Consider the following 27,929-nt stretch of genomic DNA (forward strand, 5'->3'; position numbering starts at 1 on the left):
TGTATTTCCATATGTCTGTCTGAAGCCGGACTAGGAGCTCCTGGGCGTCAGAGACCAAATCTTACTCATACTTGGATTCTTAACACCCAGTGCAGGCCCAGCTTATGGTAAACCTTCATAGATTTCCTGGAACTGAAAAACATCATTCTACAGCAATCACATGAGCTGAGCAGGGTGGGTGTTAGGCTTCTCATTTTACAGTTGAAAAAAGGGGACCCAGGGAGGAAAAACAAAAATGTCTTGACTCAACTTTCATTCAAAAATCAGAGGCCCAGACAGGGCTGGAACAGGGTCTCCTAAACCCCTAGTTATAAAGCGCTGCTGGTGGCCACCGAACAGAGGAGGCTGGCGCCTTTCTTTCTGACCCCTCAGCAGAGAAACAGAGGTCTGTTCCTGAGACAGGGACCAGCCCAGGTGTCTTCATGGGACCAGACTGGGTGAAAGGATACTGCTCACCACTCATGGTGATGGCCTGGGGGAACAGATGAGTCCCCCTAGGGTCAGGGACTGGGTCCTGGTTTGTGAGGAGTAGGTTGGGGAGACCTGCCAGGAGGCATGGGACCACTCCGTGACCTTTTCAAACCCTGAGGCCCTGTGGTGGCCTGTCGTACAGTCTATGTCCTCTCTGGCCAACCTCCCAGGAACTGCTTATCACCAGAGTAACTTGTTTGTGCATAATTATAAATTATAAACATGCTCCAGGGGGCATAATTATACAGAGCTCCCTTTTTTGCTCAAAAGTGTCCTACTGTGGGCAATACATGATATAGTCCCCTTTTCCTCCCCCACTAGAAAATATGCATACATGCATGGAAAAGCTCCAAGAGTCTCGTAAACGCCCCTTTCCCAGCCCCTTGGCTTTTATTTATTTATATATATATTTAAGTTTGTTCCCCCGACCAGATTGCTTGATTTACCAGGACACGTTAGGTTAAGGCCTGGAGGTCCCAGTCTCTGCCTGAGTTCAAGCCCCTTTCCTGACGTGTGTCTGCCTAAGTCAGAGGACTGGCACCTCCTGCAGAAGCTGAGAATAACTGGAGTGAAAAGGCAGCCCTCACCTGATTCTCAGTGTTGAACGCCTTTTTGGTCCACGTGTGCGTCGGGGTAGGGGGCGCCACTCTGGCTAGCGGCCTGGAGCCTCGCAGGAGGTGTGCGTAGGGCATTGAGGGCATTGTTTCACTGGGCCAAGGCCCTCTGGGCACTGTCTTGGGAGAGGAAGAATTAGTGATTACCTTTGGTATGAGTTAAAAGGTGTCTTCAAGCTGGTCTTCTGCAGAAAATACTCAAAGCCTTGGTGGGGGGCGGGGTTTGGAGGGTGACACCAACTAAAAGTAAGCAATCGATTTCTTTTTAAATGGGGAGAAGAGTGTTGGAAAAAGATAACGAAACTAATTTTTGAAACTCCGTGCGGCACCACTGATGCAAGCACATTCTCCACGGAGAAAAGCTACACGTGAGCAGCGGTGTCCTGATGCTCGGAGGATGCCTGGCTTTCTGGGGAAGACGCACGGGTTAGAAAGTCCACTAGCCACAGCTGGAGCTGCTTGGGTACTTGTGACCGGGCGACTCCTGCCCAGCCGCGCGCGCAGTCAGCCTGTGGAGGCGCCGGGACCCTCCCTCCCCGGTCCGGTGCTCTACCTCCCCAGCCCCGGGCCGCGGTTGGATAATGCACTTTGTTTACCTCGCCCGGGCCGAGTCATCCAACTGGGAGGCAAGCGCCCGCGCCCGGGGCCGGGAGCTGCAATGGCAGTGGCAGCCGGCCGCGGGCGCGGGAAGCCGCCCCGGGACTGGCAGAGGCGAGGCTGATTGATGGGCACCCGGCTCAATGAGGGCGGCCCGGGCGGGGAAGGGGCGGGGCCTGCTCTGGGCTGAGCCAGTCGCCGGTGCCGCTGGGGGGGGCGGAGGCGCCGTAGAAATGTGTCGGTGACATTGAATGGGGAGACTGAGCGCGAGCGAGGCGCGCGCGCGCACACACGCGCACACACGGCCCCGCTCGCTCCGAGATCCCCGGCCACGTAAGTAACTATTAATACCGCCTCGCAGAGAGATGCGGGCGTGCTGAGCTCGGGGATTGGCCTCGGGCACCGTCGGCCGTCCCCTTCAATTTTAAGTACACATTCCTCTTACCTCCGGTTGGGGGAAGAACAAAATAAAAGAAGAAGAAAAGCCGTCAATTTTCTCCAAAACAAACCCCGCCAGGCAATTTGGGTTGAGGGTAAGGGGAGACGGAGTGGTTGCAAATTATTCCAAGGCGAGATCCAGTTACCGAACGAGAAAGGAACAGCGCGGGTTGACTGGGCTGGGGGTGCATCCCCTTCCAGGGCCGGGAGGACCCCCGGAAGCTCGGAGACCATTGATCTACTCTTGTCCCTGCCCGCACTTCTCGCTTTATTCGGAGGACGATCTGGAGCGCGAGGGAGCGGCGACAGCATGAGCCGGTGCTGACCTCTGCCCGGCGGGCCAAGCCCTGGGCTTTGCCGTGGTACCTGTGCCCGGACCACAACTCTGTGCCCAGCTTTTGCAATCTTTTGTTGGCAGCGCTGACCGCTCTAAGTTAAATGCTCCCTTGCTATTTTTTTGTCTGTTTGTTTAAATTCTGGAGAGCTCTTGCGGTCTTGGAAAAGCCTCAGACGCCATCTACAGTTAAAACGTAGGTAACTACCCTCTCCGGCACCCCCCCTTCCACGCCCCCCACCCTTTCCACCAAAAAAGGGGGTGCAGCGCGGATTCTGTCTGCGGTGCGGCGCGAGCCGGTACCCGTGCTTATTTCCTTTTTCTTTTTGTTTGGTTTCTAACGCGCTGAGACCAAGCAGCGGCCGTGCGCTCCCCGAAGATTGCACAAACTACAGCCGGGCTCCTCCGCCCCGTCTGCGGTTCGGAAGCCTGCGTGGGGATCGCTTCGGGAGACCCGGCGCTGCAGCTCCCCACCTTAGCAACCTGGTTACTCGTCTAGATCCACGCTGGAAGAAGAGAAAGAGAGAGAGAAACTAAAAGTGCGAAGATTCTGCAAATCGCTGGCGGCTTTGGGGTAACAAAAGGACCCGAGTTGCTGCCGACCGAGGACCCCCGGGAGCCGGGCTCGGAGCAGACAAGGTGCCCGGCGGCGCCCATTTGGGGGCTTCTAACTCTTTCTCCACGTAGCCCCCTTCCCGTCCCCTCCCCTCTCGTTCCCTTTTAAAATCCGTGGCACCGAGGCGCCTGCAGACGCACTCGCCAGCGACTCGTCTCTCCAGCGGGTTTTTTTGTTTGTCGAGTGCGATCCCCACACTCATGAACATACACAGGTCTACCCCCATCACAATAGCAAGATATGGGAGATCGCGGAACAAAACCCAGGATTTCGAAGAGTTGTCGTCTATAAGGTCCGCCGAACCCAGCCAGAGTTTCAGCCCGAACCTTGGCTCCCCGAGCCCGCCTGAGACTCCGAACTTGTCGCATTGCGTTTCTTGCATCGGGAAATACTTATTGTTGGAACCTCTGGAGGGAGACCACGTTTTTCGTGCCGTGCATCTGCACAGTGGAGAGGAGCTGGTGTGCAAGGTAAAGAGCCCGGGGTTTGCTTTTGCTTTTTTTTTGTCTTTTAAGAAGATCCCCCCGGCCTTTTGGAGGGGGCCGGAGGGGGCGGAAGGTTGCCGAGCCCTGCAGTCCGGGGGGGGGGAGGGAGATTCGCGGGATAATTACCCGTGGTCTCGTTAAATGGGGTTATGTATTTATTTGTTCCTGTTCGACTAGTTGCGAAGTTTTTAGAGTGTTGCGGGCAATGCGGCGGGCTGCGGCGGGGGCGTTTTGGGGAGAGCCCGCGGCGGGGAGGGCGGCGGGACTGCGCGGGGGCCACGGCCACGCGTGCTCCCAAGGGCTCGTGGAGCTCCTCCGCGCGACGCCGGGTCCCGCTGCCCGGGGATTGCTCCCTGGGTCCAGCCCCCTCCCCTTTCCAACACCGAGGAGGGAATCCCCCACTAATTTTAAGGCGCTGATGACTTGGTTCCTTTCGCAGCCATTGTTCTCAGCAGCGTGCAGGTGTTGAACCTTTGTTCCGTAGGTGCCCCTTCAAAGAGACACACAAAGGTGTCCCCTCTGGCTGAGCCCAGGGGCCCAGCGCGGGGAAGGAGTTCACAAAGAGCTTGCTTCTGCCAGGAGCCTTGAAAGGAGGGTTGCGGGTGGAAATCAAAGCCGCCAGCGCACCTTTGGGTGCAGGAAATTGTGAATCCTTTGGGTCTTTTCCTCTTGTCTCCGTTCCTTCTCGTCTCCAGCTCTCCGAGCCGGAGCCCCCTCGACCCTGCTACTCCACCCCTCAGCACACACCGTTGCCTGTATGGTTTAGAGGCCAGCATTTGGAGCCTCGGGGATTCACAGTGCTAATGCAGAGATGGGCACTTTCCTTTCCTTTTCGTCTTTGACCCTGAACTGGTTGGCGTCTGTGTTGAGTGTGTCTGTGTGTCTTTGTGTGCGCCCACAGGGCTCCAGACAAGGGGATGAGCAGGAGACTAGTTGCAAAAAAAACAAACAAAAAATGAAGACGGTAGAGCAGGCTACCCAGGAATTGGACATAGATCAAGAATTCACTGTTGCTTAATTTTAGATTTGCTCACTGTTGTTTTTTGGGGGGAGGGAGGTAGTAAGGAGTGGGGACCCCTGATGTCTTTGAAATGGGCACTCGGCACAGCTGTGCTGCAAATAATGCATCACACTTCTACCATCAACCACAGGCTGCTTTGTGGACTTGCTTTCTTTCATAGGGGACTGGAGTATTTCATTGTGAAACATGGGTTTTGTGAAGGGTCTCCAGTCTGTTTTGCAATTGCTCAGTTCAGACCGCTGGGGAAAATCAGAGACTCTTTAAATATTTCTCTCTGCTTGTACTGAGCATTTGGTATTTTGCACCTTCTCCAAGCTATTGAGACTCAGAGCAGCTATTCCCAGTTAACCAAAATTCAGTAGGCTATTCAGAGCTGGATTGAATTCTCAGAAGACCTACAACGTTGTACAATGGGGTAGTCATCCTTTGAAATGAATGAATTCCACAGAGCTGCCACTCTCATATGAAATATGCACAGTCACCCAGCAGTGAGTGTTTTCACTCCTTTTGCTAAACTTCGGTAGAGCATTTTAATATTTTTCAAAGGCTGGAGACGCGTTTACGTCAAGGGACTCTGCCGCCAAATTCTGCAGAAGCATCTTGCCCGCTATTTCTTTGTTTAAAGGCAGAGGTGACTCTGGCTCCTGCTGTTTCTTTCTCCCTTCAGATTTTTCAAGACATATTTCACTTTGGGCTGACCTTATAGTGTCATTCGTAGACTTGCTCTCTGGCCTGAAACTGTACTTAATCGGCTGGTTCAGTTCTTGCAAAGATTGAATCAGCCCCTCACCAATTACCATGCGGCTGCAAGTGGATTTAAGTGCAGTATCATTGTTCTGCTTGACAGAGGTCATCCCTTTAAGACACAGCAGCTTCTGTTTGCCTGCCTTTTTACCAGAGGTGATGTGGGTGACTTCTTATGCAAGCACAGTTGTACATAACCTAGGAAGCTCCAAGTGGTTTTATAAGGCTGCTTCTATGAACTACCCTCACGTAGGCACCGTGGACTTACTGCAAGGCTCAGTGAAATCTACACACTGAATTCCAGTTCCTTTTGACATCTTAGAATATAGAGTTCGTGTCTCCTAGCTCTGTGTTGACCCAAGAGAAAAAGTCTTTGCAAAAACAGATCCAATGTAAAATGCCACTTACAGACAACTCTGTAGAATTCCGTAGGACATAATTTGGGAGAGAGAGACTGGAGGGTCATTTAACCAAAATAATCATGCCTGTTTATTGTCTCCCTGTGCCTACTTTAAGCTAGGCAGATGAAGGAAGGGGACTTTAGGGGGTTCTTAGCTTACTGTTTTCATGGAAATGCTTGTAGCTACTGTGCAGACTGACATAATTACTATCTTGACAAAATGGGCACTTTTTTTTTTTGCAAAGGCTGTGAATGATGGCCTAATCTCTGCCTTATCTGAACTGTCACATTATATAACGAAGGCTCCAAATTAAACATTTAAAAGAAGCTGGCAACCAGGCTTATGGCTTGATTTTACACTTGAAGGTGATGGTTTAAATACCAATCCAAGCCCATAAATGCCTGTTATAGCTACTAATAAAAGTTTGGTTCCTACCCATTTGGGAAAACATAAGTACTTGCTTTATTTTTCATACTCTGTCCACCATCTTGGAATTTAATTTAGTCTCTTCTACAAAGGGTATGGCTGCATTTTGAAGCTGCCATGAATTGTTTGATTTTTTTTTTTTAATTTTAATGTCCCTCCAGTTTTTCAGCAGCAGGACAGGATAATAGACTAAAGGTACTGAGCAAAAAAAAAAAAAAAAAAAAAACTCCTTTTATTTTTTAAAAATGCAGCTCGAAGCAGGAAGTACGTTATAAATAATCATAACTCCATGAGTACTGGCGACACAGCCTGAAGCCTGGCTCTTCAGATCCCAGCATCCTCCTTATATAACACAGTGTTTACATTAGCCACTGCAAAGCCTTTATTGCTCTCTGGGAGATTTTTGAGGCTTTCCTGGGTTTCTGCTGCCTGCAGTCTGGGTGTTAAAGTTGACTCAAGCATTTCAGATTCCTAATTGAACGGACCTCTGAGGTCACCGCTCGCAGGTCATCATTTGACAGTATCAGGGTGTGATTTGTGGTCTCTGGGGACACTGAAGTATTCATTCTTAAATTCTAGGTTATAGTGGCAGCAGCTGTGCCACTTTCCTGAGATGCCTTATTATGGTTCATTCACAACGTTACTTTGCTTCCTCGCCGGGGTTCGCACCAGCCCTCCCGAGGTTCTTAGGAGGCCGGTTTGACTCACAGATTTTTGGGGTTTGTTTTTTGCAGCTAAGAGAGACTTAACTCATGGATTCTTAAGGAGCAGCCTGTGTCCCTGGCTGGGTTTTGGAAAGCCCGTGAATCCCCTTAAGACAAATCCAGTATTATACATGCTTTTGAGTGGTCATTGTCAGCTAAGAGGGGACAGAGCTTTTATCAGATTCTCAGGTGGGATCTGGACCCAAAAAAGGTCAACCATGTTCTAAATCAATGTCTTCAGTTTCTGAAGAGGAGGGAGGCCCAGTGATTCTGAGGGCTTTATCCCCTCGTGCGGGTTATTGGTGGCCAAGCCAGGATTAGATTCTCAGATTTGATTTATTCTAGGCCAGCGTTTCCCACACACACTGCAAAGTGATGATCAAGGAGAGTATGTTCTAACTAATGAGAAAGAAATTTAAGAAGCTAAGCGATGGTGAACCGATAACATTCAGTGTATTGTAAGAGCAATCCTGGCCTCCCATGCTTCCCAGCAAGGAACCGTCGAGCCTGCACCTCACTTCTGCTGCACCAGATAGACTCATCATACTCACATTCCCAGGCGGGTAGGAAAGCCACATTCCAAACCCAGAGATTTGTATCCCTGATTTAGTGGAGCTCTTGAAATGAATGAAGGCGTTTTCTTGTAACCTCAGAAAAATCTCGGTGGTGTTAATTCCTCTTAGATCTGTCTCCAAAAGGTACTGAGGATGGATTTTCTTTCTAAATAACCCCACAATGAGGTGGCATTTCACAGGCTTATTCTGATTCATAGAAAATCATTGCATAACTGATTCATTGAGCTAGATATCTGTGGAGGGAAGAGAGAAAGGAGCGTGTCTGCTTTCTTAATAAGAAGGACTGTGTCCTTTCCTGGCTCTGCCACTGGGGGCTTGATTTGACTTGTTATCTGAGCCTCAGTTTCCACATCTGCGAAATGAAGGTATTGAATTAGGTAACCTTCAGTTTACGCATTTAACCTATTAATTGCTGTTATGTTGTATACTGCTATACAACCCAATTATGCAGCACAAAACATGTTGTCTACAGTTGCTGTAGCTGTGTAGTGTTGGTGTACTTTTTTTTTTTAAGGTAAATAAGGTGTTATCTGTGCAGCTTGTGATGGGTCACTTTCAGATTTTGCCTTAATTTTTCTATAAACACAGGGGATTAGGATAGAGAGAAAAAAATCATAAACTTATTTGTGATTCGTTTTGTGTCATTGTATATACAGTTTGTGTAATACCATACACAACTTGTGATACGCAACTTGTGTATTGTATTACATCTGGCTGAGCATTCTGACCTTCGTTTTCTCCTATAATCCTCCTGACACGGTGAGTCAATCACTTGCCCTTTTGCACACGAGGACTCAGAGGCTCAGAGAGGTCAAGCGAGCTATTCAATGCCACACAGCTGGTAGGAGGCAAGGCCAGTGTGGTCTGGGTCCAAGTTTGGCCCACGTTTCTGGGAGGCATCCACATTCTGTGACTCGGTTGTACAGGATTTGGTTGTACTCTGACTCTTGGTCTTGTTCATCCTGCCCTAGGTGTTTGATATCAGCTGCTACCAGGAGTCCCTGGCCCCCTGCTTTTGCCTGTCTGCCCACAGCAACATCAACCAAATCACCGAAATCATCCTGGGGGAGACGAAAGCTTATGTGTTCTTTGAGCGCAGCTATGGGGACATGCATTCCTTCGTTCGCACCTGCAAGAAGCTGAAGGAGGAGGAAGCGGCCAGGCTGTTCTACCAGATCGCCTCAGCGGTGGCCCACTGCCACGATGGCGGGCTGGTGCTGCGGGACCTCAAGCTGCGGAAATTTATCTTTAAGGACGAAGAAAGGTGAGTCTCGTTCCTGTCCAGGCCCGTGTACTGTAGCAGGCTGCTTAGAGAGGTTGGAGTGGACGTTGTGTTTTGCTGTTGTGTTTTGCTGCCTGCCGTCCAGGAGAGGAGGAGGGAGCGTGGAAAGACAAAGGGAGGTGGGTGTCGCAGTGTTTGAAGTGCCCTTAGAAAGCAAATAGCCGCTCCTCTAAGAGATGTTATCAGATGCTCACAAGTGCCAGATTATTCCGTGACCCAGTAGTTATTTTTGTCTTGGTGTCTTGAACTCTGAAGGTGGCTGCCAGCCTGTGTGGCATTTTCAGTGTGAATAAGGCAAGATTTTGAAAAGCTCGCCTTCGGAAAGCTCCACGCCTGGGATCAGTTGTTTGTCATTCATTCGTCACTCATTCAACAGATATTTCCTAAGTCTGTTCCTCAGTATGAATTACAAGTCTCAGTACCGTGACTATCAAGTTTCATTAGCTAGTCAATGACCTATAAAGGAAATGTTACAGACCCTACATACACTTATGTACTGGGTCAGGTGGGAACTGAGGGCTGGGATGTCAGTTCTGACTAGGAATTGGAGAGTCAAGAAAGTTTTTATAGGAGAGGTGATTTTGGAGCCAAGACTTGAAAGATGAATGTGTTGTAGGCAATGTGGGAAGGACCGATGTTGCAGGTGAGGAACCTGCCTGTGCACATGCCTGGCAATGTGAAAGTCTCGGTTATTTTAGGAGTCGACCGGACAGGATGCTAGGCATCTGGGCTTCATTCATGGTTCTTCCATTAACTCATTACATTCTATTTAGCAGATCCCACTGGGGACCTGCTTTCTCCTCCAGCTGACTTTGATTGTAAAAACTCTTTCAAGTTCCTTTTTTTCTTTTTAATAATGTGCTTTTTTAGAGGAGTGGAAGCAGCTGATTTATGTCCATTGCTGACTATTCCAAGGATTGTTCCAGGGGCTCTGCATACATGATGTCATGGAATTCTCCGGACTGCCTTGGGCATCCTCAGCTCCCGTTAGCAAAGTGTTTAGTGAAGTGAAGGTTCCATTGTCACAAAGCTATTAAGGACCATCTGAATACAAGGCTAGTGCACATCATTCATTCTTTCACTCAGTGGACATTTCGGGGCCACCTTTTATCCGTCTGGAATAGATTTACTATCAGACCTTTCCATCTTCCATTTAGTTGGCCATCGATCCCAGTGGCCTGTGGTGTATTTAGACGACTGCTTGTAGAAGTCTCATGGCATCCAAATGAGAGAGGCCACGTGGTGTGTGCTTTGGTTTTTCCATCTTCATGGTTTGAGCTAATCGGGCAGTAAATGTCTGGGAAGCATTTGGGGATTAGCACAGGTCAAAGGGCCTGTGGTTACTTAACCCAAATGGAATAATTTCATGAACTTTTATAATCCAGCTGAGTATATACAAAGTGCAGAGAGCCCCTGGATTTCCTGGACCCACAGAAGTTGATTATTGTTCCATATTTTTACCCATAAATGAGTATCATAGGAATCCGTGGTGGCCAATATCCCGGTCTCTGACAGTGGATGGCATTTACCTTTATTAACAAACTAAAGAAGGTCGGGGGCGCTATTTGAAAATCTAGAGTGTGGGGCGATGGTTACCTTTCTTTCAGCTCAGGTGTGTCTGCCCTTGGAGCCTGGAGACCCAGGTTCTTATCCTGTTTTTGCCTTTACTCCACTCTGTGACCTTATATTGGTCCCTTCCCCTTGGCCTCAAGTTCCTTATCCTTTTAGTGTCCTGGCTCAGTTCTACTGGCTCTAAGGTCTTCCCGAGTTCCAACACTCAGGCATGTGCTGCTTTGAATATTCTCATATGGAAAGATATATACATCTGACCCCAGCAGAATACTGACAGAGAGGTATCCTCTTTGTCCTTCAGTGTTTCACCATCCTTGAAGATCTAATAACTCTAACTACAAAAATAAGAGGTAATATTTGGTGACCTCTATAAGCTCCTACCATAAGGTTATCATTTAACACACTTAATTCTCTCTGCAAGTTGGAGAGGTGAGTATTAGCATGTCCATTGGGTAGATGAGGGCTCCGAAGTGTAGCATGGCGAAGTCTCAAAGTTACAGACATGAAAGAGCAGAAATAAGGACATATTACCTCTGTTAAGTCAGCTCTCAAGAAATTCATTTGGCCGCCACCAGGAGTCAGGACAATCAATGCTCTCTCTCGTGGGGATCTGCATTTTTAAACATCATCTTTGATTTTGTCTCTTTAGAGAGGAATTTCAGGCATCAGCAAGGACATGGGGTGGGTGACCCATCCAGGCTTAGCACAGCCGTGGTAGACACAGATTTGTGAAGTGAGTCAGAGTAGGCTGGATGTTCCCAGGTCACAGGACATGGGAGCAGAAGCAGACGCTAGAGGTTCCATGCTTCAGCCCTTTTGTTTTGCCACCAAGAAGCAGAGCCCCAGAGGTGAGGGTGCTCACCCCAGAGCCCACCGCCGTCTGGAAGCAGATAAGGGCTGAGTCCGATCTCACATTTGCTGGTGCAGGGATTCTCCCCCAGGCCTGCTTGTCCTTTACAGGAAGACGTGTAAGACTGCTGATCAGTGCACTGTGGCAAAGCCAGAGTCTTTGATGTCGCAGGGGCTGGAGAAGAAATACCCACGCGTAAGACGCTTCCAACACGAGAACTGTGGGGCTCTGATGCTCAGTCTGGAGTTATGTTTGACTTATGCAGAAGAGCAGACCCTTTCTAGAAAGAACTAGAAAGAGGCATCTCATGTGAATGTGAAACCAGGACACCACTGGAGCAGGCGTGTCAAAGCTCAATCCTTTTTAACTCCAAAGAGCATTTTCCTTCTGAAAAAGACAACCCAAGTGACAGGCAGGAAGCTGGTCTTCATCTGTTTGCAGCATGTCTGAGCACCTGAGCCCGAGCAGCCCGGCCTCCCGAAGGACCATCGGGGGGAAGGAGAACTCCCCATGCCACAGGCGAGGCACCTGGGCCACACAGGAGCTAGGTGACCTTGCTCAAGGTCTCACAACCAGTCCGATGATGGAGCTAGCCTAGAAATCCTATCATTTCCTTCCAGAGCTCTTTTTCCGCCCCGAACCATGCTGAGGTACCAACGAACTTGCTGTGCTGAACACGACATGTATCTCTGTCCGGGCAGCTCCGAGAAGGTTGCTGTTTCCTTTTCAAGGACATTCTAAATGTTTTCATCAGTAGCTGACAGGACCTTTTTAATTTTCACCCAAACATCAACTTTTCGTAAAAGATGAATAATGCTTAGTGGCCTTCTTTCATCTTGTTTGGTTTTTAACCTCTCGACTTGGGACTGTGAGATGGGTTTTGTCACTCAGCATATTCTAGTTCCCAGGGGCCACCGAGTTTCATGGTAGAGTCTCTTTGTTGGTCTGCACGGTGGCTGTGTGGCAACCTTGCTTGTATTTCCTGAGAAGAACAGGACTTGGGGGCCATGCTGCTGGCAGCCTTCACTTTTGGTCCTAATCAATAGGACCTAATCCATAGGTATTTCAATAGGACTAAAGCTTCTTCCTCTCTCGACAGCAACGAAGCGTTAGAAACAATGGGTTGAATTTGAAAGCTTTTGAAAAGTTAGGCGACGGCGTCTGTGTCTGTTCTCTGATCCTTAATGCATTGGTCCTATGATGGGGGGGCGGGTCATAGAAGAGACTTAGGAAGCACTGCTTTATTAAACTTCAAATCACCAGACACTTCTTTTGCACTCTATTTTTTTTAATTAATTAATTTATTTTTGGCTGCGTTGGGTCTTCGTTGCTGCATGCGGGCTTTCTCTAGTTGCGGTGAGCGGAGGCTACTCTTCGTTGCGGTGCGCGGGCTTCTCATTGCTGTGGCTTCTCTTGGTGCAGAGCACAGGCTCTAGGCACACAGGCTTCAGCAGTGTGGCACGCGGGCTCAGTAGTTGTGGCTTGCAGGCTCAGTAGTTGTGGCTCAAGGGCTCTAGAGCTCAGGCTCAGGCTCAGGCTCAGTAGTTGTGGCGCACAGGCTTAGTTGCTCCACGGCATGTGGGATCTTCCTGGACCAGGGCTCGAACCCATGTCCCCTGCATTGGCAGGCGGATTCTTAACCACTGCGCCACCAGGGAAGCCCCTCTTTTGCATCTGTCTTCTCTCAAGGATGTGCTTCTTGTTCCTTGATGATCTTGAAAGTGATAGAAGGTGAAAGCATTACGTAGTGATATTGACTGTGCCCCACGTGGTTCAGAAAGAGACCTGCCTCCGGGCTGACTTCTTATGCACAGATTTTCCATTCTGGACCATCTGTAACTCTTGAGTCCATGGCCATCCATGGGAACATTCTTAATGGCACTGTCATCACCGCAAGTCCAGTTTCCCACAAGTGGCTTTGCAGACATCATATACAAATGACACCCAATGTTCTATTAACCCTGATGCTAGGGTGCCTTCTGCTTCTGTGTTGAATCAGCAGCACCTCAGATTCTTCTGCTCCTGTTTTATTTGTTTATTTTTATTTTATTTATTGTTTTATTTGAGCTAGATTCAAATTCTGGCTCTACCACTTATTAGCTACCTGATTAAGTCATTTCATGCTTCTGAGCTGCACTTTCTTTCCTCAAAGCAGAAATAATAATTGCATCTCTGTAGGGTGGTTGTGAGAGTTCAGTGAGATGATTCTGTGACTCACAGGGCAGGGCAGGCACTTACTAATCAACAGCTGCTCCTAGAGTCATTGATAAAATGGTACCGTTACGGGGGAGCAGTTCCCAGAGAATGGAGAATGCAGTAACCATTTCCATGAAGGTGGAGCCCTTGTGATGGAAGGGTTCAGATTTAAGCCACTTCCTCCTCTTTCTTTTCTTTAATTATAATCACTGGATCCGTATTATGAGGGCGCCTGACAGGTCAAGTACATGTGGTGTGGAACCTGATGCTCAGAAGGGCTAGAAGGTTGACGCGATGTACCAAAGGCAAGGTGGACAGAAACACAGGCAGGGAGTGAGGGATCCTGCCCCAACAGGCCTGGACCGGCCACTGTGCTTCTGCCCCCGCGCTGCTGCCTCTCCTCCCTGCCGAGATGCTTCTGCAGGGCAGAGCCTCAGTCATTTTGTTTGTGTTTTGAGGAAGTTAAACCCCTATCTTGGTTGAACTCGCCCTGGACACACCCTTTGCATCCCCAGTTCCTGTCGTAAAATCTGAGATGGTCTGTGTGCATAGGAGGGGCCCCCTGTTGGTTGGGGCCCTGAACCTGAGGGAGAGCAGTGCTCAAATTCCCAGAGGGTGTGCCTGCGTCCTCCAGCCCCTCTCGCCCTGCTCTGGGATTAGAGGGGTCTGCTTGGTCAGTCTGCTTCTTGAGGCCCATGGTTCAATCCCAGCCTCTAAGGGACAAGGCCAGTTATGCCCGTGGAAAGTGAGTTGCTGTCTGGATTCCAATCTCTCCTCTTGCACTTACTCATCAACTTAACTTTGACAAGTTACTTCACCTCTTCTGCCCCGTTGCCTCGTCATAACGAGAGGACTTTGCTCCTGAAATTAAGTGAATTAACGGCAGTGAACCTGATGCTGGGTGCGCAGCTGGCCGTCAGCACGAGATCCCGCTGCTGTCCTTGGCCTCTTCTGCACGTGCTGTCTGGCCCTCTGGGTGACACGGGGCCAGTCTGCTGACTCAGGACGTAAAGAGCCCTTTAAGCTGGTGTATCCTGGGGCTGCAGCGGGGCCACCTGAAGAAAGCGCCAGGGGCAGGGCTTGTGCCTACAGCAGTCCCCGTTTGCCAGCTGGATTTCTCCTCTCCCTTGCCACCCCTAACCCCAGCTCCCTGCCCCCAACCACAGTTCAGTGTTGACATTTCTTTGCCCAGAAATACCCCTTGTGAAGGAGAAGACGGCTTCTGTACATGTTTCTTCTTTGGTTTGGAGATCATTATCTCTTGACGTCACGGGTCTCATTTCCTCTGCTTTGTGGAAGCCGATCAGTGCTGTGTCTGCCACAGGGGACTCTTCGGAGGAACCCAGCGGCCTGGGGTTTTCGGTAGAACAAAAGCCCTCTGCCCAGGCGCCAGAGGACCTGCACCTCCCTGCGGGGTGAAGGCCTCTTCCCTCCCACACCGACCGAGGTCAGTGCTCTCTTTCCCAGGTGTTAGTATCTATAGGAGTCCTCCCTTTAGATCTTCCAGGTTTTTCTCACCTCTCTTGGGGCTCAGTATCTAACAAAGTACAGAGCGCAGGCACTGGATCCCTGGAGACCAGACTCTGCTTTCTGTCATTAATAGTGATTTACGTTAAGTTGTAGGCTCACTGGATTTTAGGGAAACACCTTGCCTTTTTGCTTTGAAGGAGCCAGAACTCCTGGAATTCTCTTCTTCATGTTGACCACTTTGATGTACACGGGGCCCATCCTTAGGGAAAGCTCCTCTCCCCAGATCCTTCTTCTCAGGATGTGTCGGTGACACCCTCCGGTAGCACCCACACTTGCCTCCGTCATAGCGTGTCTCTGTTATTGTCTGTGGGCATCTCCAGACTGTCCTCATCTCCTGCTGGCCTGGGAGCTCCTCGGGGTCAGAGGCTGTCTCATGCGCACGTGGTGGGCACTGAATGACTGAAAATGCCTTTTACTGAGTAGGAGCCGCTCAGATTGGATTCTAATGACAGAGTGAGGGGGGCAGGGAATGTATTGATCTAATGGTCGTCTCGGTCATGGCCCAGATGGGAGCCCAGAATGACTAAAACTTAGGATCTCCCACGTAGACACCGTTTTTCAAGAGAACTGTTTACAGAGCTCCACATCAAGTAACAAATCATTCCCATTTTGATTTAATGATTTATGCAAAAGTGACATTTATCTAAGATACCATTATCCATGTCTGCGGTGGGTGTCATTTTATTTAAGAAGGGCTTCAGGTCACAGTTAGAGGGGAGGGCTTCCTCAAGGTTCTGTGCTTAGAAATACACTAAATAGTGGAAATCCCAGTAGGATTTCTGGCTGGGCTCTTTGCTATTGGGGCTTAATAAATTAGCTCATGGGCTCGACTGGGACCCCTCAGGCAAATGGAGCAGAGGGCACAGCAGTGAGATTTTTGATTCCTGCACTTGACCATTTGACCTTGGCCTGCCTTCTCTGACATGGGTTGGAGATGATAAACTTAGGGTATCCAGCACAGAGCCTGGTGCACTGCAGGGACTTAAAAAGGTACCTGTCAAGAATTCAATCCCAAATCTGTTACACTGAAGTTTAAGCTAATACTTGAGATTAATAAAAACAGCACTAAATTAAAAAAGAAAAAAGATACCTGTCGTGACTGCTGTCCGTCATCCTCTATGGCTGTGAGCCTCATACCCTAGCAACCTGTAGATTCATTTATTTGTTCAACAGATATTTATGGAGCACGTGGTATGTGCCTGGCACTATTCTAGGTGCTGGAGATACTGCAATGCCGAATGAGACAGAAGGCCCGCTCTCACGGGACTTACATGTTAGTGAAATAATATCTAGGGTCCACCATGTACCAGGCCCTGTTCTAACTACAACACTTAAATGAATTTCATCTGAATTAATTACTATATTTAAGTGAAGCCATTTAAACCCAATAAGTGAGTTCTGCTATGGTTATCACCATTTTACAGATGAGGAAATTGAGGCTCAGGGTCATACAGCCAGTCAGCACAGAACTGGGGGTTGTACCCAGGAGACCTGGCTCCCAAGGTTAGGTCCTCAAATGCCACGTTAGCTGCAGAAATAGATGCCACGTAAAATACACCCTTGTGCTCAACCCGTAGAAGGAATTTTCGTATGCAATTAGGCGACAAGTGAACAGCACGAGGACCTGGCCGGCTGGAGTCGAAGTAAAGCTCAGGACTCGGTCTTCTCTGAGCAGTCTTGGCAGACATAGACTCGGCCACCAGTTAACTAATCCCACGGGCAGTCCTAATACGTCCTGTTGTTCCACTTTGCGGAGTGGGTTTGGTTTCCTCTGCAGAACTATAAGCTGTGGTCCATTTATTATTTGGACCCTCATGCCTAGCACAGGACTTAGCATTATAAGTGCCGGTGAATGTATGACATTTGACTCAATGGGGGGATGAATAGCCCCATATACCCTGGAGGCATAAATATTATAAGAAAAAATCCCCTAAATATACTGCTGGAGGAAGACAGTGGATGGAAACGCATTTTAAACGTCCTTTATCCAGCCCTCGTGGGAATTTCTCTAAACCATGCACAGAATCCAGTCTATTGGAAATTTCTTTGGATTCTAGACATTGCAGTTCTTGAGCAGTCATGCCAAGATGCCCTGAGCTCTAGACAGCAGGTTAGAGCTGGGGGCATCTCACAGACACGAGAATCACACTATCTTGCAAACGTTTATGAAGCACCTGTTATGCGCTACTTGCTGTGCTAGGTATTGGGGATACAAGACTCAATACCAGAGTCCTCCCCTAATGGAAGACACAGTGCAATGGTTATTTTTAACACCATGTCAGAGAGGAAGGGTGTGCGTTAGAGAGCTGTCTGCGAGCAGGAAGAGGATATTCCAACAATGGAGTGGGGTGTAGAGAAGGATTATGTCAGGGAGGAGATGGGCTTCTTCACAGGGCTGTTCCGAGTGATGGAGGAGGGAAGGGGAGGGGTCCCGAAAGTGCCAGGAGTAGGTGGGGAGGGACTGCTGGGGAAGGGTACTCTGGGGCGGGGTGGGGGCAGAGATGAGGCTGAAGAGGTCTAGGGCCTTGGCTTCATGCCTGGGACCTTGAACTTGATCTGAAATTAAGGAGGAGCCATTGAAGTTGTTTTCTAGTCAGGGCTGGGCGGGGTCACGTTGTGATTCCAGAAGCGTGTGTGGAGGATGGACTGGATGGGTATCCCCTTCAGGATGCTGAACCAGGACTCAGGCAGTGGGGCGGGGGGGGGGGGGGAGAGGGGGATTTAAATCCAGCCCTTTTATCTTTGCAGCTAAAGAAATCAGGAGGGGAAGGTCCTTCCCCAAAGTCCTATAACGTGTTAGTGACACGACCAAGAGCAGAACCCGGTTTTCTGACTCCCTGAACTTGTTCCATCTCTGCTCAGGCCACCTGGGGAAGCCCCAGTTTAGGACCCTGCCCAGGGAAGCATCCCCGTCCGGCCCAGTGTGTGGACCAGCCACTCACAGCGCTGCTGGGGGTGGCGGGCCTGAAGGGACTGGCCTGAGCCCTGCCCTCACCCCACCAGTGGGGCATGGATAGGAATGTTCTGGGCCCCAAATCATCCGAAACAGCACCTCAGGATGTGCCTGCCTCTTGGAAGAAACTGGGCTGGTGGCCCCTTGGGGCAGCGCTGTCCAGCGTGGAGCAGGGATGATTGCCTGGGAAGCTTTCCTGAGAGGCTCAGTCGACTGATCTGGGGTCGGGGGAGCCTCGGGGACCCAGGTCTCAATGCAGGGGAGCGAGCGCTGGATGGAGTATCATGAGGAGTCTGAGCTGCGTCTCCTCCCTTGGACGTCCTGGCTGTTCCTATGACGACGGCAGGCAGGCTGCATGGGGGGCGGGGGCGGGGTATGGCTTCCCCAATCCCACCACGGCCCTGATGAGTCGGACGCGAACGTGCATCTGCACGCCAGTTACACAGGCTTTTACATCCTGGCTGGGCGGCCGGTGCCGTGGAAACACCTGGGTGCTTGAGTCCGCTTGGGTTTCTCCTCCCAACTGTGCTGTTTCCCAGCAAGTGACTTCATCTTTCCAAGCTGCAGATTTCTCTGAATCAAAGCGGTGCGGGAACCACCACGTCCCAGATTGTGGGGTGGTGTCGTAGGGCAGTCAGAGGATATACTGCCTTCTAGAACTTACCAGCCCTCCCTAGGTCCCCCTCCCCTTAGACTTCTCCCCCCCACCCCCACCCCCGAGTGGTTCCCTTACTGGCTTACCTGCTGCTCTCTTGCTAATTTGTGAGCAGCTTGATCTAAGTGCTAGGTCTGTTCACTGAATCTCCGGGAGCTGGCGCATCGGTGGCTCTCAGAGGTGACTGCTGGAAAGATCTATACACACAAGAAACAGAGGCTCAAGGGAGTAGTGATTTATTGGGCAGTTTAGCGACCTGGGGAGTCCCAGTGGTGGCTGCCAGGCTAGCAAAATGCAGCCCATGGTGCTCAGAGGTCTTCCTTGAGTCCCCCCAGCAGTAGCCCCAGCTGGGACCCTTGCTTGACAACTGGACCGGCAGCCAAGGGTGGCTTTGCACTAGCGGCTGTGGCGGACTGCGGCTGACCTTTCTCCCTCGACCCTTTGCCTGCTTGGACCCACCCCACGGAACGGCCTTCAGTGACTTCCGGACTTCCTGCCCAGGCCAAGCCCACTTGGTCTGGCTGAACTCCCAGCCTGGCCCCTCCCTGGCTGACCCTGTCCTGATCTCTTCCTGCTGAGAGCCCAGGGTGGGTTTTGAGGTTTAAAAGCAAAGGATGATTTGCTTGCGTGTATACCTTTTTTCTATTTTGGATAGAAGCACTGAACATGGAAATCCAGGCTCTGTCACTCACTTTCCAGGTGGCCTTGGACAAGTCACATCTGCTTTCTGTACCCCAGTTTCTTCATCTAGTAAACGGGCAGGTCCAGCTACCACCATCCCCCTCATAAACTATAGCACTTAGATCATGTATGTGATGGTTTTGTAGGTGCTCTGGTGCTGAATAAACCCGGGGCCATATTTGTCTCCATAAACCCAGGGTCTCCCTTAAGAAGTTTCTCTGTCTTGGACACCAAGGAAATCTGTGATGTTGGTGCCAGCGTGTCTTTTGGAGAGGACACTGGCATTAGAATCCTCCTGACGTGGATTAGAGCTCAGTTTTTTCAGCTACTCTATGTATGACCTAAAACATTTCATTCTCTGTGCCTCACTTTCCTTATTTTTTAGGAAGTGGCACATATAATATTTGCCTTTCAGTTTTGTCATGAGAAATAAGATAATGTAGACTGAAAAAAATCCCAGCATTTTATAGATGTTTAATTCGTGGTTTCCTGTTGTTGTTACTACAATTATTATATCAATATCAGGATGGTATAGAGGAAGGGTTGCAGTCCCTATAGCTTCAGAGTTAAAGGAAAGGTAAAATCGGGAAATCTGAGGCTAGAAGAGCTCTTTTCAGGCCATGTACCATTGGTTCTCATTTTACAGAAGGGAAACTGAGGCTGAGGTCGATTCCGTGCCCCACAGGGAGCCACTCAAGCCTCTGCTGAGAGTGGGCAGGACGTCAGGTCGGGGCTTTCAAGGCGGGTGCGCATGCTCTGTGCGGGTGGGGAGTGGAACTGCATCCTGCTGGTTCTGGCTTCCGCACCTGGCTCGGGATCCGAGAACAGGAGGCCTGGCACTGGGCTGGGCCTGCACCTGGGACACAGGCGGCCCCCGTGTAAGCCTTGTTCGTTCAGAGGTTGAAAGCAGAGCAGGCTGTTCCCCGCCTGTGCCAGGGACAGGTTGCAGAATGCACGCAGGGATGCAGCTTGCAGGCCAAATCAACCCTGCCATGGCTCAGGGCTCAGGGCTCTCTCCTCCAAGAAGCTGCAGGAGATAACCACTGTCATTTACAGCTCTTTGGCCACACAAATCTCCACCATCCTCCCTTGTCACTTTCAGGAGTCTCTATTCTTCACGTACCATCTCTGGTCTCATCACCTCCATGCAGCCCATCCTGATTACCTTAGTCAGTACTGAATAATGTGAGCAGGAGTGAGCTGGGCACATATTTGGGGGAAGAACATTCTAAGCAAGGGGAAAAAAAAAAAAAAAACCAAGTGCAAATGGCCCAGGAAGGTACCGGGGCACAGAATTTATGTCCATTTCAATCTTCCTGAGGCTCGTACATCTGTCTTCCCCTCTAGGCTTTGGGGCTGAAGGTAGGTTCCTTATCGTAATAAGAAGGTTAGTTAGTTTCCACCACTTTTTGCCGACTTACTATGCTACGCTCCTTGATAGATGCTGTACTTGCATTGTTTCATTTAATCTTCACAAAAACCGAGATGATGGGTGTGACTCGTCCTGTCTGTGTCTCCCGTGACTAGTTTATTTGAATGACTAGGGCCATCTGATGCTCCCGTTGATTTTTATGAAAATCGATTTCTCTGCCTGGAAATTCCTAATCCCCAGACTGATCAGGAGCCCTCAGAAGCTGGAAGACTGTTCATTCATTTCCTCCCACTCTGGCGGGCGCGGGCGCTCCGCCGGGCACTCCCTGCAACACTCCTGAGAGGAGAGGGCGAGCCCCCCCCACCATCCCCGGGGGTAAGCTGAGCCCCAGAGACCTTCTGAAGGGCCCTGCAGTTGTGTGGCACATCTGTGGGGACCGGAACTGGAACTCCAGCCGGGCTCGGGCCCGCGACCTATGGGCACCCCGGAAGGTCCTTGTTTAAAGACGTAATCCAGGCTTTTTGCCTCGACCCTTGCCTGGGAGTGATGTAAACAAATTCAGGATGTTCCCAGAGAGGCAAGGTCAGAAGCATGCCTGGGGCGCCGCATTTCCTCCCCGTCCTTTTCTAGGCTTCTCTCAGCCCACCCCGGGGGGACGTCTGCACGCCTGCGCAGAAGAAGCCGGCTCCCTGACCCTGGGGCGCATGCGTGCTGTGCCTCGTGAGGGGGCGGCTTTGCAGCCCGGCCAGCCTGAGTTGCGTTCCTCCGCCCGGAGCTGCGGCGGCGCGGGTCTGGCATCCGTTCCCCGCCCGGAGAAAGGCGAGCGCTCAGCCGCTAACTAGTCTTCCCCACAAATGAGCTGACCTATCCTCTCTATTAGACTCGGTGTCCCCGTAAAGGAATAATAATTCTTGCCTTGGAAGTTGATTTTATACATCTTAAAAAAGAAAATATATGCAGATACCTCCTCATGCTTAAATGCAGAGACGGTGTTTGATATCTGGCACTTATTAATTGTCAGAGGCAGCATTTGAACCCGGGCCTCTGACCTCAAGACTTGGAACTGGCCTGGCTTCTGTGTGGCTGTGTCGCTACCGGCCGCACCGAACGCCGTGTGACCACAGATCCGGATGCTCCCAGCCGGAGGCTCGGCCTCTGAAGGGAGGAGGAGGCAGGGGCCGACGGATCAGCTTAGGGGCAGTGGAGGTCAGCGGCGCATGGAGTGCTTTTTGATTAATTAATTTTTTTACCGCCCTCAGAATCCTTAGGTATTTGCATAGCTCCTGAGTCCTCGTCTTGAGTTTGGGGAGGAGAGAGGTGATCTCGGGGAGGGGGTTAATTGACAAGAGGGAGACCCTAACCGTTTTCGAAGGCCCTTGTCCATGATCTGGAGGGGGGTTCCGGAAGAGCGGTGAGGATGAAAGTGGGGTCCCTGCTGCCCATGGGAGGGAGGGGGTGGGGTTAACGGGGTGAAGGAGAAAGTCGGAATCTAGGGGTGTGACCCGGAAGGAGATAAGGATGTAAAAAGGGCTTTAGAATCGGCTTACAGCGAAGAGCTTTAGGTGGGGAAGCCCGTCCCCTGAAAGGTCCTAGACGCCACATCTCCCTCCTGCCCTCACCCTGCCAGGCACCTGAGGTGTTGTAATTTACAAAGCCCGCCCCCCGTAGAACCTTCACCTGGCCTCCACTTAGTCCTGGGAAGGTGTAACTCCTTAACCCGGAGCAGGGGCCGTTGTTCCTTTCAAGGTGAACTCCCGGGCGCTCCCGGGGCTCAGCAGCGTGACTGTCCCTTTTACTCTTCAATCGAGGGATTGAGTGTCTACTGTGTGCCGGCTACTAGTCTAGGGGCCGGAGATACCGCAGGGAACACAGGTGGTTTTCTCCACGTTCAAAGTGACCTTAGCCACCTGCCCGGGAGCCCCTGGAGGTGGGGAATGAGGTGAGGACCCTGAAGCGACCACTGGCATCACAATACAGAGTATCAGTGCAGAACCGTGGACGTGTAAGTGCGTAGTATTCCCGGCGGTGATGACGGGATGCGGGATTCTGGGATGGGGCGCTACTTTGTATAGAAGGGTCAGGCAAGGTCTCTTTAATCAAGTGCATTTATTTGACCAGAGACCTGAAAACACTGAGCGGTGCATCTATCTGGAAGAAGAGCATTCCGGGCAGGAGCCTGGGTGGGGTGGGGAGGACCGTGTGCAGAGGCCCCAGGAAGGACTGGGCTTGGTCGGCGTATGTGAGGACCGGTGCAGGGTCTGGAAGGGGGTGGGGGGCGTGTGGGTGAAGATGGTCGTCCCCGCTTGGACGAGCTGAGACAGCGGCGGAGGGTTTCGGCGGACACACCTGGCTCCAAACACGAACCTTCTGGTTCCAAGTCTCATTCCACCGGACGATAGCCCCTCGTCACACAGATGCGACGGCTTATTATTGTTATTTGCCCTGCAATAATTCTTCCCATAGCTGCTCTGCTGCCAACACGGTGAACCTGGAGGTGAGGGAGCCTGGCTGGTCCCAAAGCTGGGCAGGAGCTGCTGCTGGTGAGGGGGGGCGGGGAAGCTGCAGAGAGAACCCACTGCGGCCTGTGGTTTGCGGCCCTTCCCCTCTGCCCTGTGGGTTTCACTGACTCACCTCCAATTTCTGAACATCTGGTGAGGCTGGTGTGAGTCAGCTCCACCTGCCACCTTAGATTAGAAAAAGGAAAAGGAAGAAGAGATTTGTTTCTAATCCGCTCAATTCCAGATTAGCACATCTAGACCCTTCCTATTTTTACAGATCATCACTAAAGGGGGAGGAGAAGGGCATGTGCACTCCAGATTATAATAGAATATGGGTGAGCAGATAAAGAAGATGTGTTGCTATATATGACAGAAGCCCAGAATGTTAAAACTGGCAGAGACTTTAAGACTGTCTTGTCCAGATGGTTGCACAACTGTGTGCATGTACTTAATGCTACTGAACGGTACACTTAAAAATGGTTAAAATGGTAAATTGTATCTTATGTATATTGTACCACAATAAAAAAAATAAAATTAAAAAAAAAAAGAAGACTGCCTTGTTCGGTACTCTGCTTTAAGGCTGAGAACAGAGAGGTTTAATGACTCACCCACAGCCACACAGCAGATAAGAGACGTAGTATGGCCTGGAATCTGCTCTCCTACCTCCTAGCCCAGCACCTTTTCCAGTGACCACAACTATTTCTTGCTCATTGATGGAAATTAGGACCGGGAAGTAGTCACCCTTTGGTCTTGGAAACTCCTGTAATCCAAATATAGGATCTTAGAGTCAGCCCAGGGTTTCATCAGACCTTTTGCTCTAGAGAGCTCCGAGCAGTTCTCCTTGGAATAACTTGAGCCTCGCCTGCCTTCAGTGGCTCTTAGGGGAGCTGTGGTGACTGCCTGGAAAGGCTAAGACCTGCAGTTGGAGAAAGAAAGAGAAGTAGCAGTGGATGGACCTGAGTCACGGGCTCTGATTTGGGAATAAAGCCATATTGTGCTTTCTCCGAGCAGTTTCCTATTCTCGGCTCATCTGAGCCTCCTGACACCTCAGGGCAGCAGGGTAGATGCTTTGATGGGCCCTTTTGAGTTGAAGGAACCAACTGATAGGAATGATACTGACCTTGTAGGACCTCGTTGGCACTATCCATGCGGTCCCAACCCCTAACTCTAGCCCCTTTTCCCCGTCCCATGTCCCCTTCGTGGCAGACCATCATCAGTGTGAGGGAATGGGATTAACTGAGTTTACAGGGACTTGGCAGTGGAGGTGTTCTGGCCAGGAGAGTGAGAGGAGGGTGTCAGTTTTAAGCACTGAAAGGTTAATAATGCCTAACTTTCCACTCAGAGAACAGCAGGGCAGGGACACAGGAATTCTTGGGAGGCCCCTGGGCTAAGGAAGGGATGCTAGGCTAGGAGCTTGGGGGCACTGAACACATACTTATTTTGTACTTGGTGATGATATCAAGTCCTTCTGCATAAAGGTGAGAGGTCGGTTCCAGGGACTCAGAGTTTAATGCAGGCTTTCTCCACCTCCGTTCTTCCCCATCGTACCCAGGAGAGTCCTGCATCCATCAGCAAGCTCAGTGGTCCTTAACTGGTGGGGGAAAGATTCACACACGCACCCATGTACCCATGTGAGACAGAATCACATATGTGCTGGCGCAAGTGGACTATCTAGTTAACCTGAGTCACATATGTACCAAGTCAAGGACCAGATCCTAGGAGTGTGATGGGCAGGACAGGAGGCAACTTCAACAGGAAATCTTGGAAAGAAGATGAGGATGTTGGCTTTGGAAGGACTAGGTAATGGGATGCACTCCTGATTGAATGTTCCCTGGCTCTGCCTGTGTCCTAAGAGAGGCAGCTTGGTGCAGTGGAAGGAGCATTCAGGTTGACTTAGGAATATGTGAGGTCAAGTTTTCTCTTATTTCCCAACTAGAAGGCTCTGGGCAAGTTACTCAGACTCTCTGAGCTTCCATGTTCTTTTCTGTAAAATGGAGTAATAAAATCCTTTACGTCCGAGTAAAGGGCTGTTGTGAAGCCAAAATGCCGTTGAGTGAAAAGTCCTGCTCCTATGTTGCATCGTGTTCGCCACAAGTTTGCCAGAAGCTGTGGACAGAGCTTCTGTGAGCTTCCCAGCTGGTTGGATCTGAGTTCAAATCTTGTGTCTCCCCATCATGACCCAGGTGTGACTTTGAGAGTATGACTTAATCTTTTTCTTCCTCGTCACTAAGATGGGGCGATAATAGTGCTGTTTTTGGTTTGTTTACTTGCTGAAGGTTGCAGTCCCCCGGTAGATCATAAGTTTCATGCAGAGTCTTTGCCTCCTGGGTCCCCAGCCCTGGAATAGGGTCTGGCACGTAGAAGGTGCTCAGTAGGTAACGTTTGGCTGGGCCAGTGAATGAATGGTCATCGGAAACATGAGATGTAATGATGGGATTCGTGGGTCTCAGAGCACCCTTAAGAGCTCACGTTTTCCTTCCTTTCTTGCAGGACTCGGGTCAAGCTGGAAAGCCTGGAAGATGCCTACATTCTGCGGGGAGATGACGACTCCCTCTCCGACAAGCACGGCTGTCCAGCGTACGTCAGCCCAGAGATCTTGAACACCAATGGCAGCTACTCGGGCAAAGCAGCTGATGTGTGGAGCCTGGGGGTGATGCTCTACACCATGTTGGTTGGGCGGTACCCTTTCCATGACATTGAGCCCAGTTCCCTCTTCAGCAAGATCCGGCGTGGCCAGTTCAACATTCCAGAGACTCTGTCGCCCAAGGCCAAGTGCCTCATCCGAAGCATCCTGCGGCGGGAGCCCTCAGAGCGGCTGACCTCGCAGGAAATTCTGGACCATCCTTGGTTTTCTACAGATTTTAGTGTCTGGAATTCAGGATATGGTGCTAAGGAAGTGTCTGATCAGCTGGTGCCGGATGTCAACATGGAAGAGAACTTGGACCCTTTCTTTAACTGAGCTCACGCCCCACAGTGACTTAGCAGGTACCAGGAGCAAGAGAGGGCAGTGGAGAGGACTTCTTCCAGGGAACACGTATCGCCTGGTTTGGTAGCAAGAAAGACACTGACACTCACAGGCTTCTTGGTTCAAAGAAGGAAAACCGTCAAGGAGCTGACTGAACATGTAGCATGGGGACCAGAGATGCGGGATGGGGGCGGCCTCCGGGGTCCTGTCGGATGGGCGGGAGCCCCCTGGAGCTTCTCTTGCCTAATGGAGCCCCCCCGGAGACTACCCCTGTCAGTTAGGCTGCTTCCGCCTACCCCACTTTCCATTTTGTTCCAAAATAATTGCAGATCCTGATAGAATCAAAACTCTCTGCCTCAAACATACATCTTGGCATCGCACTGTTAGCATTTAACTTCTTGTCATGATTCAGGGAAGGTACCATTGGCCAAGGGTTTTTTTTTTGGTTTTTTTTTTTTTTCATTTTTAAACAAGCCAACCACCTATCTGATAATTCACGGGGTTCGTTTAAAAAAAATTCGGTGCACACAGACTGACATGAAACCTGGGTGCTAAAACTAAAAGAAAATAAAAATCCATTTTGTGTCATTTAATTGCGTTCTTCAACTCATTTCTTCTAAATAAACATTGACTATCCTGATCAGGAAATGACATGTTAATACTTTGGCTCCCTGAAGTGGGAAAAAAAAATCTCTCCTTTAACCCACTATTCTGTTTTGTGTCCATTGGTTTATGGCAGGAAGCTATTAGAAGTCAAACTTCCAGATGCATTACGGCTATCATAGTTTAAAGAAAGAAAAAAGAAAGGAAGACGAAAGGAAAAGAGAAATTCAACTCCTTTTTTTTTTTTTTTTGGTGAACGATGAGGGCTGCGTTACAGGCATGCCTCTTTCCTGAGACGATAGTGTTAGTGTGAGATCCTGGATGCTCTCGGAGTCTGAAGCTTTTGTAACACTCTGATCTCAACGAAATATTTTGTCTTTGTTTTATTGGCAACTCGTGAAACGAAGCAGGTTGTCCCACACGTATAAAATACAGGGCAGCTATTGAGTTTTCTTTACGGAGTATGATCTTTTTTGGCTTGGAAGCCCCTCTGGTTAGGACAAAAAAACCTCAGTCGAGACAAGCGGGAAGGAAAATAAGCTGAAAGCTGGGATGATATAAATAAAACAAGCTCTCTATCCCCATACGTACCTTTGTATTTTCAAGAACTCTTCTATTTATTAAGGAAAATGTCACATTGTGATGTATTAAGCCAGTACTTCAATTACGGGTTAACTTGGGTAACATGTTACATGCTGTAGTTAACATTTATATATATTTTTTTCTCTGAGTATTTCTGTCCCTGAAATAACCTTTTATTTGGCTTTTCTAGCTAGCTTTATTTGATTTCGAGTGGCAAAATTTTTTTTTATGGCTTTTCTATTGCTGTATGATACAGAACTCTTCTGGCATCAATATTTGTGTTTCCAGTACCTCAGTTATTTGGATTTTACTGCCTGTATACGTTTTGTGAAATGGTCATGTTTTTGGGTAGGTGACACGTGGACTCTAGTATGTAAATGTTACTTGAATCTGTGCTTCATTATAGTACGTGGCATGTATGTTCAGACCTTGGATGCTTTATTCCTACTTAGCAGGATCCCGGCCTCACGTTCCCAGGAGGGCGGCTTATCCGTTCATTGTTGGGAGACAAGGAGGCCATGGATTTGCTCTTGATTCTATTTTGGTAATGGAAGATGAAAAGGAGAGAGGGTTTTTTACATTCTGAAGATGGGGCTGAGTCAAGAAGGACCTATTTTTCTTCCCTCTCCCTTATTTTTTAAGTCCCCTGTAGGAGGAAAGATTGGTGACATGCATGGTGGGAATCTATGGCCTCTGGTGCTTTGTCCTGTATTTGGTTTCATGTTTTTGTCCTAATCTCTTCAATCAATAAACTTGTGCGTATT

At 49.8% G+C, this 27,929-nt stretch overlaps 1 protein-coding gene across 1 annotated transcript; it reads left to right on the forward strand.

Moving 5' to 3' along the window:
• Positions 1 to 2,803: 2,803 nt before the first annotated feature.
• On the forward strand, positions 2,804 to 27,929 carry TRIB2 (tribbles pseudokinase 2). Its single transcript, XM_082672858.1, has 3 exons — positions 2,804 to 3,540; positions 8,398 to 8,690; positions 25,506 to 27,929. The coding sequence occupies exons 1-3, from the start codon at positions 3,271 to 3,273 to the stop codon at positions 25,972 to 25,974; spliced, it is 1,032 nt and encodes a 343-aa protein (XP_082528984.1). The 5' UTR covers positions 2,804 to 3,270; the 3' UTR covers positions 25,975 to 27,929.

This window comes from Grampus griseus (genome assembly GCF_964374135.1).
Source record: "Grampus griseus genome assembly, chromosome: 15".
NCBI lineage: Eukaryota > Metazoa > Chordata > Mammalia > Artiodactyla > Delphinidae > Grampus > Grampus griseus.

Excerpts from the sequence above, each read along its gene's own strand:
- TRIB2 (XM_082672858.1), top strand. The coding sequence starts at position 3,271 with ATGAACATACACAGGTCTACCCCCATCACAATAGCAAGATATGGGAGA. Across the intron at positions 3,541-8,397 it reads GAGAGGAGCTGGTGTGCAAG|GTGTTTGATATCAGCTGCTA; the intron begins GTAAAGAGCCCG and ends ATCCTGCCCTAG. Across the intron at positions 8,691-25,505 it reads ATCTTTAAGGACGAAGAAAG|GACTCGGGTCAAGCTGGAAA; the intron begins GTGAGTCTCGTT and ends CCTTTCTTGCAG.